Source organism: Sceloporus occidentalis, unplaced genomic scaffold (assembly GCF_023333645.1).
Source record: "Sceloporus occidentalis isolate IW3139 unplaced genomic scaffold, rSceOcc1.0.p SCAF_1, whole genome shotgun sequence".
Lineage (NCBI taxonomy): Eukaryota > Metazoa > Chordata > Lepidosauria > Squamata > Phrynosomatidae > Sceloporus > Sceloporus occidentalis.
The window spans coordinates 177466331-177478745 of record NW_028316981.1 but is presented as its reverse complement, the minus strand read 5'-3'; the positions used below and the strand labels follow the sequence as shown (position 1 = coordinate 177478745).

Genomic DNA, 12415 nt, shown 5'->3' with positions numbered 1-12415 from the left:
TCACCTAGTGGGTTTTTATGGCCGAGCAGGGAATTGAACCCTGGTCTCCAGAGCTGTGGTCCAGCACTCAAACCAATACGCCATGCTGGCTTCCGTGTAATAAATAGCAGATGCCAAGTACATCCTAAACAAAGCAAAAAGTACTCTGCACCATAGTTTGGAGACCACCATAGATTTGCAAGCATGGGTTAGCAACGGTACCGGTCCTGGTTGCAAATATTGGTTGAGACTTCTTGCCTGTGCTACATTTGGAGGCCATGGCTTCAGGCAAGCCCCACTTTTTCCTCCCTCACCTATGTTTTAAAGCTTCCTTTGGATCCCATCTGTCAACCACATACCCAGACTGGGCGGTTTCCTTCCACTTTCCAGCTCTTTGTACTAAATTTAATCCTTACGATTCATTAGAGGAAAGCTCAGGAGGTAGTTGTAAGCAAGCACTACCCAAAAATACAGCCTCTGACCAAAACTGGGCTGGTTCAAACCTCTGGTGAAATCATCTTTCTTTTCATCATCAGCCGCGGGTGGGGCTTTGTGCATGGTGCAGACGGACACACACCCTCCAAATGATGTGCTAGGAATGAATTATGCTAATTCTGTTGCTAGCCAAATTGACCTGGGGCAAAATTGCTTCCCAGCTCCAAATATGGAGATAAGCACGAAATAAAAGCCGTCTCTCTCCAAAAGAAAAACTTGGCTTGATTCCTTTCCACCACCAGCCCCCCTGCACCATGCAGCAAACCCATCAGCCTTGGCAATCTCTGATGCCTCAGAGGGGTGGATTTCTATCTTTTTTTTCTCTCTTCAGGGAAGCTTCTCCACCTCAATTTACCAGCTTAGAAATCCTTCTGCTAGAGAGCCCATATGCTTCTGGGGAATATCATAGGCTCAGATGGTACACTTAGTTTATGCAAGCTATTGTGCTGACCAAGCCTGTTGGATCTCACCATCCAGGGCTTGTTTAATACCTTTTGTTGCCTGAAGGAAAAGATACAAAGGGGATTGGAGCCTGAGACATCCAGAAGGTACCAAGTTGGAAAAGGTTGTCGTGCTGTAAGCTCGCTTAAAAAAATATTTTTTAATGAAACATTTTAAAGCCAAAGAGAAATACGCACCATCTGAGAAAAAAATGGGGGGGGGGGGAATCCAATTACTACTTATACCTTACACACATACTAACTTCCCAGCTCAGCCATGAAACTCACTGGGTGTCCTTAGGCAAGTCACACGCTCTTAGTCTCGGGTGAAGGCCATGGCAAACCCACTCTGAACAAACCTTGCCAATAAAACCTCACAATAGCTTCGCCTTAGGGTCGCCATAAGTTGGAAACAACTTGAAGGCACACAACAACAACAACAACAACACATACACACCATAAACATACTAACAGTAAACACAATAAAAAAAGTCCACCTTGGAAGTTGGAAACTATGCTGTAAGCTCTTAATTGACTGCTTCCTCCTTTTAGAATCTGTTTCCTAAAACTTATTCCCAGTCTTCCTATTACTCAGGCTTGCCCTTTCTCAAAATACTTCCTAGTTGCTCCCATCTCTTACTGCCTGCTCCCCAGAGAACTTTTATACCTCTCACCTCACCAGGGATGGCCAACTGATTAGTCTCACAAGCCACCTTTGCCTGGAGGCCCTTTTACCTGGCATGATCAAATTTTTGTGCATGGTTTCACTCTTAAGAAAAAGAACTGATGAGTTTGCATGAGTAGATATGGTTGGTTGTGCTGCCACATGACGGTAACTTTCACAAAGTGCATTTGCACTTCAGCACTCTTCTCGAAGGGTGACCAGACGTCCTCCTTTTCCCCAGACATATCCTACATTTCAACCTTCTGTCCAGGAGAAATTCCACAAAGTTTTCCATTTTGAGCATGATGAAGTATGAATTTACATTTCTGTTAGTATTTTAGCTTTTGTGTTGTAATGTCCTACATTTTTTTTTGAATGACCTATGTTTTGCAGTGCCTCATCCTCCTTTGCAGTGAGGGCATCTGGTCTCACCAGGTTGATTACCTTAGTCTGTAAATGCAACATCCACTCTTCACCTGTCACATTCTTTCTGCTATGTTAAGGGTATTCTGTGAGAGCCAGCATGGTGTAGGGGTTGGAGCATTGGCTTATGAATCTGGAGACCAGGGTTCAAATCCTTGCTTATTCATTGAAATGCACTGGTTGCCCTTGAGCAAATCATATTCTCAGCCTCAGAAGAGGGCAAGGGCAAACCCTCTCTGAACAAATCTTTGCCAAGAAAACCCTGTGATGAATTCACCTTAGGTGGCATAAGTTGGAAATGATTTGAAGACATACCACAACAAAGGCAGGCAACTTGATACCCTCCATGTCTCCATGTAGAAAGCCATCTTCTAATTTCAATAAAAAGGCTGTTTAATGAGAGTCAGTATGATATACTGGTTAGGGTATTGGACAGACACTTGGGAGACCCAGATTAAATTCTCACATAGACATGAAACTCACTGGGTAGTCTTTGATGAGTAACACACTCTTTCTCAATCTGATCTACCTTGCAGGGTTGTTAAGGCAAGGATGAAATGGAGAGGAAGTGAGCTATCTACTCCAACATGAAGTTATTGGAAACATATAGCTAATAAATAAGTGCACATCTAGATCATGAATCATTTTACAGTTGTGTTGGTTGAGATTACTTTTGGCAATAACTGGCTAATATGCCTTCTTTTCACAGTAAGAAGGGTTTCTGCTTGGCATTGATGGAGTTGTTCAGAAGCTAGAAAAAAAGGCAGAATAGATGAAAACATTCAGGGAAGGAAAATATAGGGATATAGTTCAGGGAAGTAGCTGTTTTGGACTACAACTTCCAGTGTCACCTAGTCACTCTGGTCTCTGCTGTATTACTTGGGAATTCTAAGAGTGGTGGGGAAATCCTATGCTCTCAGCCTCAGGGAAAGCAATAGCAAACCTCCTCTGAACAAATATTTCTAAGAAACCCGCATGCTAGGTTTGCCTTGAATTAACTTGAAGGAACACAGCATGCGCACAGTCTAAAATTGCTTTCATAGGTCTGATCAGAGGAAGGTTGAAACTAACTAAACTGGTGAAAGCCAAGATGGTAGTAGAAGAGGGGGAATCGGGGGTGATGGTTGGGGTGAAAGAAGGATAAAAAGAAGTAGAGAAAGCTCAAGGGATAAATCTTAGGAGAAAAAAAAATAAGGGATAGAATGGGAAGGGAGAGGAAATCTGTGTGGTCCAAGAGTGAGATTAGGTGAGGAAATGCATATTGGTTTGAAATTGCTAGTCAGGCTTCTGTTTGCAATGCTCATGGTATTTAGCTGTGAACATAAATATATTGCATTTGTAAAAATGCAGTTAACGTATTTGGAAAAAAAGACACCTAAGTTTGTAGGTAACGTGTGAGTTGAGTGTTCAAAGGCCCAAGAAGCAAATGCTTAGATTACTCGGAAGCACAGCAAAACTTTGCAGGCCCTTTGTTTTTTGTCTGCTTTACTTGACTATGCACATTCAGACGTTCAAGTTTTTTTAAAAAGTAGCATTATGTTTTCATGGATCATGGGTTGAGAAGTAGGTTTGCAAACTGAACAAATACAGCAGCAGATTTTGCCTAATGTATGTCAAGTGAAAGTCCCTCTCTGTGTTTAATATACTGGGTAACCTCCTTTTTTCCCCTCTTGTTGCTTTTGTCCACCCTTTCCGTACCCTTCACCCCTGGCAGTGACTCCAGCCATTACCCCACCATGGATCGGATGAAGAAGATCAAGAGGCAGCTGTCCATGACACTGCGGGGGAGCCGGACGGTAGAAAAGAACCTCAATGAGCCCATCAATATAGAGGAGAACAACATCAGTGATAATGGTGAGCTCTCCCATTGTCTGATGCAGAGGTGGAGGGTATGCAGCCTTGACCAATCAGTTTAAAGTATTTTTAAAAGCTGTTTTTCAGGGCTGTGCCCTCACAAAGCAGCATGAAGACAAGAGAAATGGCTTTTCCAGAATCTATACTCCCTCAGTCAGCATGGTCTGAAAAAGTCAGTCTCCAAATTTCTTGTATCGGAGACAACATGCATAGCACTGGGCAGAAAAAATACTTTGCAAAGCTACTCTGATTGGATGATCTAGTTCAAATTCAGTCAAAAGCAGCTTTAAGCAGCAAAACCTTTAATGTTTGACTATATCCCTGCAAACATGGTCACACCTCAGTAAGAAAGAAATTCCACCCACTTGGGGTCATTGCTGAGAAGGCCCTGTTGCTTGTATACCCTAGTCCAGGGGTAGGCAACCTTTTTGAGCCGGGGGCCGGGTTGCTGTCCCTCAGACAACTGGGGGGCTTCCACCCCTGGGGGAGGGGCCGCATGCCGGGGGTGGAGCCTCCTCCCTCAGGGGTGGAGCTTCCACCCCAGGGCGGAGTTCCCACCCCGGGGGTGGAGCTCCCACCCCGGGGGCGGAGCTCCCACCCTGGGGGCGGAGCTTCCACCCCTGGGGCGGAGCTTCCACCACCAGGGGCCAGGCCACCTCCTCTTTGCCGGCCCCTGACGAGGCCCCAGGCCCCGTCAGAGGCCAGGAAAGAGCCAGCGGGGACCGCCAGCGCTGGAGGCCTCCCCATCTTTACCGGCCCCTGACGCCAGAGGCCCGCTGCCGCCGCGGGAGCCCTCCAGGAGGGCCCCAGCGACGGCAACTGGCCTCCCAGGGGCCCGCTGCCGCTGTAGGAGCCCTCCTGGAGGGCCTCAGCGACGGCACTGGGCCTCCCAGGGGCCCGCTGCCGCCGTAGGAGCCCTCCTGGAGGCCCCAGTGAAGGCAACAGGCCTCCCAGGGGCCCGCTGCCACCGCTGGAGCCCTCCTGGAGGACCCCAGCGAAGGCAACGGGCCTCTGAGAGGCCCGCTGCCGTCACAAGAGCCCTCCTGGAGGCCCCAGCGAAGGCAACAGGCCTCCCAGGGGCCCGCTGCCATCGCAGGAGCCCTCCTGGAGGACCCTAGCGAAGGCAACAGCCCTCTGAGAGGCCCGCTGCCGTCGCAGGAGCCCTCCTGGAGGGCCTCAGCGACGGCAACGGGCCTCCCAGAAGCCCGCTGCCGCCGTCGGAGCCCTGGGTGCCGCCATTTTGGGGGGGAAAAGGGCGGCGAAATCTCGCACGACCTTAGGGAAGGTCGCACGAGATTTCGCCGCCATTTCCCCCCCAAAATGGCGGCTCCCATAGCGGGCAAAAGCCGCAACCGGTGGCGGCGACGGCGGCAGGAGGAGCCAGGGGCTGGCTTAAAGGCCTCCGCGGGCTGCATCCGGCCCGCGGGTCGGAGGTTGCCGACTCCTGCCCTAGTCTAACAGTTCTTAATGGCAAGAATTTGAGAAAGACTTGCAGTAGATTTTCATGCATAGGAAAGTATTAGATGGAGAAGTTGCTTCATCAGGTAGCATAGACTCAAGCTGTTTAGGGCTTGGAAGCTTAAGACCTCTCTTTCACTTGGAACAAAAAACTTACTGGCAGCTAGCAGAGCTGATGCTATATCAGAGTTACATTTTCTGACTTCTTGGCCCTAGTCAACACACAGGCAGTGGCATCCTGGATCCATTGAAACTTCCAAATTGGCTTCCAGGGTGGTCTCAAATAATGTTCCTTGTAGTGTTCCAGTATAAGATGGAATCATATGTTTTCCCATGGTCAGGAATGTACTACAGGTTGAGTAGCTCTTATCTGGAATTCTGAAATACTCCAAAATAGTCCACATGGATGGCTGACACCTTTGCTTTCTTATGGTTCAGTATATGCAAACTTTGTTTCATGCACAAAATTATTAAAAATATTATGTTTAAAATTACCTTTAGTTGCATAAGGTGTGTATGAAACATAAATGAATGTCATGTGTAGATTTGGATCCCATCTCCAAGACATCTCATTATGTATATGCAGACATTCGAAAATATGAAAAAATGCAAAATCCCAAACACTTCTGGTCCAATGCAATTCAGATAAGGGGGTCTCAACTTGTACAGTGTGTGCCATCTGGTGCAGAATATGATTGGGTGCCTCGAAAACATAGAACAGGGTAGGAAATGTGTGTTGTGAAAATACTAACCAGCCCTAACCAAATTAGCCAGTGGTGACGGATGATGGAAATTGTAGTCCCACAATATCTGAAGAATTACCTGTTTTCCACTCCTGCCTTAGAACAATTGTATTTTTTTGAAGAGGACATTTCTTGCCCTTAAGCTTCCAGAGAGAAAGCATACATACATGAAAATAAGTTGATAGTTTGTTCAGACTGATTTCCATAGTCGGTGATGAGACTCCTTTGCTTTACCCAGCTATCACTGTCTCCTAGTGAGTGTCCATCATAACCCATCTGCATAGGTTTATGACACTCCTACTGTATTTTGAGATGGGTTTTAGTTTTTAAAAATGAGCGCAAGTTCTAAACCTGAAATGAAATTTTTGAAAATAAATTTTGACCTCATACATATCATTCCAACTCATATAATACAACCTGTTCTATTTTTTTAAAATCCACCACATTGTAAAAAGGTTCAAGGAGGGAAATAATTAGCAGCACACTTCAAATCATTTAGATATCTCTAATTGTTAAGAGCACACAGCAACAAAACAGATGAAAAAGAATAAGGAGGCTGTCTAGAACCTGTAGTAAGAGCTTAGGAAAAATTGATTTTATGATGGTTCTGGCTTGAGGATTTGGGGAACTATAGTCCAAAATGTTTCCAAGCTCTAACTGCACAATCAAGACAGCCTCCTTGTCTTTGTGGTTCTACTTCACTACAGGCATCCGTTGCATATTTGAAGGGTTAGGGACTGGAGCATTGTTGAAGACATAGTTAAAAAAGGCAAACACACATGCCCATTGAAAATCCTTCTGCCATATAAATTACTGTATAAGCCAAAGGCTGGTTTGAATAGAAGGTTCTTTACCTGCTGGCAAAAGGAAAGGGAGAGAGGCCCAAATGAACCTGTGAGAGGGAGTTGCACAGTCTGCAGCCAGCCACTGAGAAGGTTCTGTCTCACATGTCAAATGTACCTGTGATGGTGGTGGTACTTTGAGTCACTTTGAATCTGAATGCAAGAGAAAGCAAAACTGAATGCTTTCCTGATTCCTCCTTTTAATGTGGAGGTGTAGCTAAGTTGTGTTCAATGGTGCTGAATCTGCATTCTTTCATAAGAACACACAATGAGCTGGGCAGCATCAGGGCAAGATCCACCTTGCCTTGCATTCTTTACAATAATTTCGGCAATCGGCATGTGTTAGATCTAGAATTTGGCTGAGGTCCACCAGGGAACAGCACCTTTCCTTCTGCCCAGCCCTGTGACTGAAGGTGATATTGGCTACAAGACTGTGGAGTCCATGTTAGTTGTTCAGTCAGACTTTTACAGTGGGCCCTTGGTACCTACTGGGGTTTGGTTCTAGGACCCCCCCCCCCCAAATAAATACCAAAATCCATGTATGTTCAAGGCCAGTTAAATACAGTGGCAGTGAAATGGTGTCCCTTATATAAAATTGCAAAATTAAGGTTTGTTTTTGGAATTTATATTGTTTTTAGATATTTTAAAGCTTTGGATAGTTGAATCTGTGGATACAGAGGGCCAACTGTATTGCTAATGATCAAAGACCTTTGCAGAAATTCCAACATACTCAAACGTATTTGTTAGCAAATAAAATATAAATATCTTAGCCTTCCTCGTGCACCATCCATCAAATTTTGAATTTAAGCATCACCTGCTAGTTTAAGGTGCTGGTCCTTGTTGTAAAAGAGGGCCATTATTGAGGAGAAAGGAGAACAGGACTCATCAGCCAACTGCTACAAATTTTCTTATACAAATTAGGAATAAGTGCCTCTGGCAAGGCAGGATAATCATCAACTAACTAAATCCTATGACAGATGCAGAGGAATGATGGGTTATGGAGGGGTTTCTCTCTGTTGTGTTGACCTCGGGAGCAGCGAGAAGCAACACAAGAGACTTGAACTTATCTTTTTGCACCCAGGCATTTTGAGAAATCAGTCCTGTCCTGTCTCAGATGCCTAGGTGATGTGGGTGCCCACAAGGGTGGGTGGGTGGGGCGGGGTGTGGATGGCAAGAAGTTTCTCCAATAAACCATCACTCCCATATGCCTATCTTTTGTTGAGAACAGTTTGATAAAATATATATTCCTTGTGGAAGGTGGAATATTAGGCAAAATGTGGGATATTCAAGACCACATAAAAAGAATGAGGGAAAGAAAGTGTTGCCTATGAATACAGGAGAAGAAGCTGTGGAGAACGAAAACATCATTTTGACCCAAAAAGACCCTTATGAGCATATTTAGCTGACACTGGCTGCACTGTGTTAAGCTTGCCTATGTAGCAGTGAGGTTTAGAAATGTGATCCTTTGCTTTTAAGAATGGGATTTGAAGGAACTGGATAGATGCCCTGGAAACTTTACTAGAAGCCACACTCTGCTTTGAGACCATGCAGTAAACTGACACTTTTGGTATGGAAAGGGCCTTGATGTGCTTACATATAGTCCAGGATGAACAGCATCACCAGTGATGGTTTTGAGTTCATTCTAAACATTCAGACCAGAGTGTTTTCAATTACCACAACGGTGGGGAGAAGGCTGTCCCTCTCAGGTAAGTTTTGCCTCTCCATTATACCCGCTCCCCACCACTCTGCCAGGGGTTCATTTTTAAGTTTGATTTCCATTCTGCTTTGATTTTTCTATGGTTTTTCTTTCCTTCATATTTCTCTTTTCTTTTTCCCCTGTTCTTTTCTTTTTTGTGTATCTGCTTTATTTCTGCCTTCCTTCACTGTGGTGGTGATTTCCCTCGGCTTGTGTGACGGCTCTGTACTTGCTCTCTTGTACATTTGGCGTCCTGCTGAGTGTGCTTTTTGCTCTGTCTTCTCCTTACCTTTCCTCTCCTCTATACATGTTCTGCTCCCATTCATTGATGTCATGAGTTCTTATGTTCCCCTTTCCTTTGCAATATGTGTGCAATTTCCATTCCTCTCCCTTTTACATTCCCTTGTGTTTATATTGTATTTCCCTTTCTTTGATTTCCTTGCTCTCTTCTTGGTGGGGGATGGGGGGATATTTTTATTCTGGGTCTCCATTTTCCTTCCGTTTGTCTCATTTTGCATCACCCCACTGCACCACACCTCTCCTCTCTTCCTGCTGCTGCTTCTCACTGGTGTCTCCCTTCCTATTGCGTCCCCTTCTCCCCTTCTTCTTGATTTCATGTGCCTCCTCATATGTCATGTGCACCACCCATGTGTCTCCCTCCACACTCCCCTATTTCTGCAACCCCTTCCCATTTCCCTGTCATCATTCATGCCTCTCCCCCCTGGCCTGTCTGTCCATTTGTCCATCCATGGGCTTCCCTCCCTCCTTCCTCCCCCCCAGGCCCCACAGTGAAGAGTGTGCGTCCTAGCACCTCCCGCAGCGTTCACGCCTTCCTGCATCACTACGCAGGCTCCTTCCGCAGGCCCCGCTTGGCCGTCAGCCGCAGCCTGAGCACTCACCTCAACCGCACCGCCCGACTAGGTGATTATCGCATCTCTCACTGCACACTGCCTTAAAGGGGCTACCTGTTCTGGGTAGACTGGCCTTGCCAATCTTGGCTGGCCTATGGAGAGACTTCTGGGGGGGTCTCAGCTCACTTGTTGACACTTTTGGACCTTCCGCCATCAAGCAAGCAGCAGCAGAGCTGGGAATCCTTTGACCAGGCAGTGTAGATAGCTCTGAGTCTTGGATTCCCTTTCCTGGCTCCAGGAGGACTTTGGCCAGGGTGCTGGATTTGGGTAAGGATGTTGAAGACCAGGCTTTCCAGGGCTGACTCCCAGTGAGTTTTGCTTCAAGAGTGACTTCCGGACCAACGTGAATCTGAAGCCTTGTGTCTTTCTTTTATGTCAGTTGCACATCTGAATTGGTTTAGATGTGTTTTGCTTCCATGCAGAGCTTGCAAAAATTTATTTTTAAAATGACATTTGCCAGAGTTCCTCCACTCAACATGGTCACTGGGGACCCAAAGAGCTGTAGTTTTAAAAGAACATGAAATAAAATAAAATGTGCTGGCTGTGTAGAAGGTCCCAGGCTCAGTCCTTGGTAATTCTGGGCAGTGCTCTTTCTCCAGACCCTTGGTCAGCTGTGCCAGTCGGTGAAGACAGTACTATGCAGAGGTAAATGGTCCAATAAGTTGGACTCAATATAATTTGCTTCCCTATATTTCTCTCAAGTGATACTGTCATGAAACCAGTATACAGTGGTCCTTTGATATCTACTGGGGTTTGATTCCAGAACCCCTGTGGATACCAAAATCAATGAATACTCAAGGCCCATTAATACAGTGGTGTAGCAAAATGATGTGCCTTATATAAAATGGCAAAATCAAGGCTTCCTTTTTGGAATTTATATATTTTAAAAACATTTGCACACCTTGGATGGTTGAATCTGGGATATGGAGGGTTAACTGTACATCTAACTGTTTTAAAAAAACAAGATTTTGAAACTGTTTGGACACAGCTTTTAAGGTCCATGGTGTTTAAAATGTCCCAAATCCTAGAGAATAAGCAAGGGCCCGTGCTTAGGGATGGGGAGAATGATAACAATCTTACAGTGTTGCTACCTTTTAAAAGTTAACGTGAAGAGTGGGAACATTACTTTTTAAAAGTGTAATAACGTCTACATCTCAGAAACTGTTGGGGGAGGATTATTTACTTTTTCCTTGCTTTTGGAGAGCTATTGCTAAATTTTTGGAGTATTATTTTAAGAGATTTTTGTATTTAACTTATTTTTAAAAGCACAAAAGTAATCAAAGTTAACATATTATTGATATAGGTTCCAATGTGTTATACTGGTTTGAGTGTTACACTAGGAAGACCAGGGTCTGAATCCTGGCTCAGGCAGGATAAATCATACTGTCTCACTTGCAAAAGAGGGTGATGACAAATCTCCACTGAACAAGTCTTGCCAAGAAAACTGTAGGGTAGAGTGGTATAGATCAGAATTGACTTGAAGGCCCATAACAATAACAGCACGACAAATGCCTTACCAACATGTTATTCTTTAATTAATTAGTAGTGTTTAAAGGGTACTTGGGGGGGGGGAAACGACACCAAAGCCTGTAAAAAAAGTTGTTACAAGTCCTGATCTCACAGCATCTGGAAGATGACACAAGTCCCCATTCCTAGCCTGGAATATTGGTGATGAGTCTAGATAGAGAGTCTGCCTCAGCTAAGAGTTAGTGGACAAGACTTTTGCATTGAAAATAATCATTTAAAAAAGAAAACCCTTTACTTAGCCCTGTGGGGTTGTTTCTGTTTAGAGTGTTCCTTCAAGTAGTTTCTGACTTTTGGAAGCCATAAGGTGGACCTATCACATGGTTTTCTTAGCAAGATTTCTCCAGAGAGGGTTTGTCTTGGCCTTCCTCAGGGACTGAAAGAGTGTGACTTGGCCAAAGTCACCTAGTGGTTTCCATGACTGAGCAGGGATTCAAACCCTGGTCTCCAGAGTCATTGTCCAACATCTAAACCACTCTACCACACTGACTCTCTGCTGAATATTTACCAATATTACAAAGTGGTTCCATACAAAATAATGGTTTTATTGTTCTTCAAAGTGCAGTTTCACAACTGTCAGAGGGATTGGATGGGAGGAAATAGGCTGCTAATTCTTTCTGCCTGTTGTCTCTCTATCTCTGCCTCTCCTTGGCACAGAAATTGTCCAAGAAGACCTGAAGATGGGTTCAGATGGTGAGAGCGACCAGGCATCGGGGACGTCATCAGATGAGGTTCAGTCTCCAGTCCGAGTGCGTATGCGCAACAACCCAACGCGCAAGATCTCCACTGAGGTGCGAGCATTGGAGGATCTGGTGGAAAATACATGGCGAGGGAGACTCTTGGCTCCCCTTCACAATGCCCATTTACACCACTGTGATTCCACTTTTAACTGCCTTGACTCCACTCTACAGAACTGGAATTTGTAGTTTGATCAGAGGCATTCAAGCTTACTACATACCTCATGAAACCAGAAATTTTAGGATTTCTTTAAAAACATTTTTTTTATTAATACAAGCAAATAAACACAAATATGTTTATAAACACACAAGTATATAACAAAAATAAAGAAATGACACAAATTAACAAACTTAACTGCATACAAAAAACTACTAATTTCCCCCCGCACTAACCAATGGTTGTATCCCTTATTTTTTATTATAATCTCTCTTTCTCTCTTGCTTCTACTTAAAATCAAATGTAATTCATTTAATAAAGTCTAAAATCGATACATGTCCCCATTATAACACTATAAAAGATATAAATGATTTCCAGTATTTCTTAAAATTTGTCAAAGATTTTAGAAATTACAGGATTTCATAGGATATGGCCATGGCTTTTAAAGTAGAATTCTAACAATCTAATTGTGTAATGTGAAAGGGACCTCTG

The 12415-nt window shown here is 44.5% G+C and overlaps 1 protein-coding gene across 6 annotated transcripts in view; it reads left to right on the top strand.

Moving 5' to 3' along the window:
* The window catches only part of CDK16 (cyclin dependent kinase 16), a 75444-nt gene that overhangs the window by 33768 nt on the left and 29261 nt on the right, over positions 1–12415 (top strand). For 3 of the 6 annotated variants that reach the window (XM_089483396.1, XM_089483411.1, XM_089483404.1), the window contains exons 2-4: positions 3716–3855; positions 9375–9515; positions 11687–11820. In XM_089483396.1, coding sequence (XP_089339522.1) covers positions 3738–3855; positions 9375–9515; positions 11687–11820 — 393 coding nt within the window. In that variant the 5' untranslated portion in view covers positions 3716–3737. Of the gene's footprint in view, positions 1–1866; positions 1889–3715; positions 3856–9374; positions 9516–11686; positions 11821–12415 lie in introns of those variants that run through there. The other 3 variants (XM_089483380.1, XM_089483388.1, XM_089483420.1) reach the window with 2 other exon arrangements.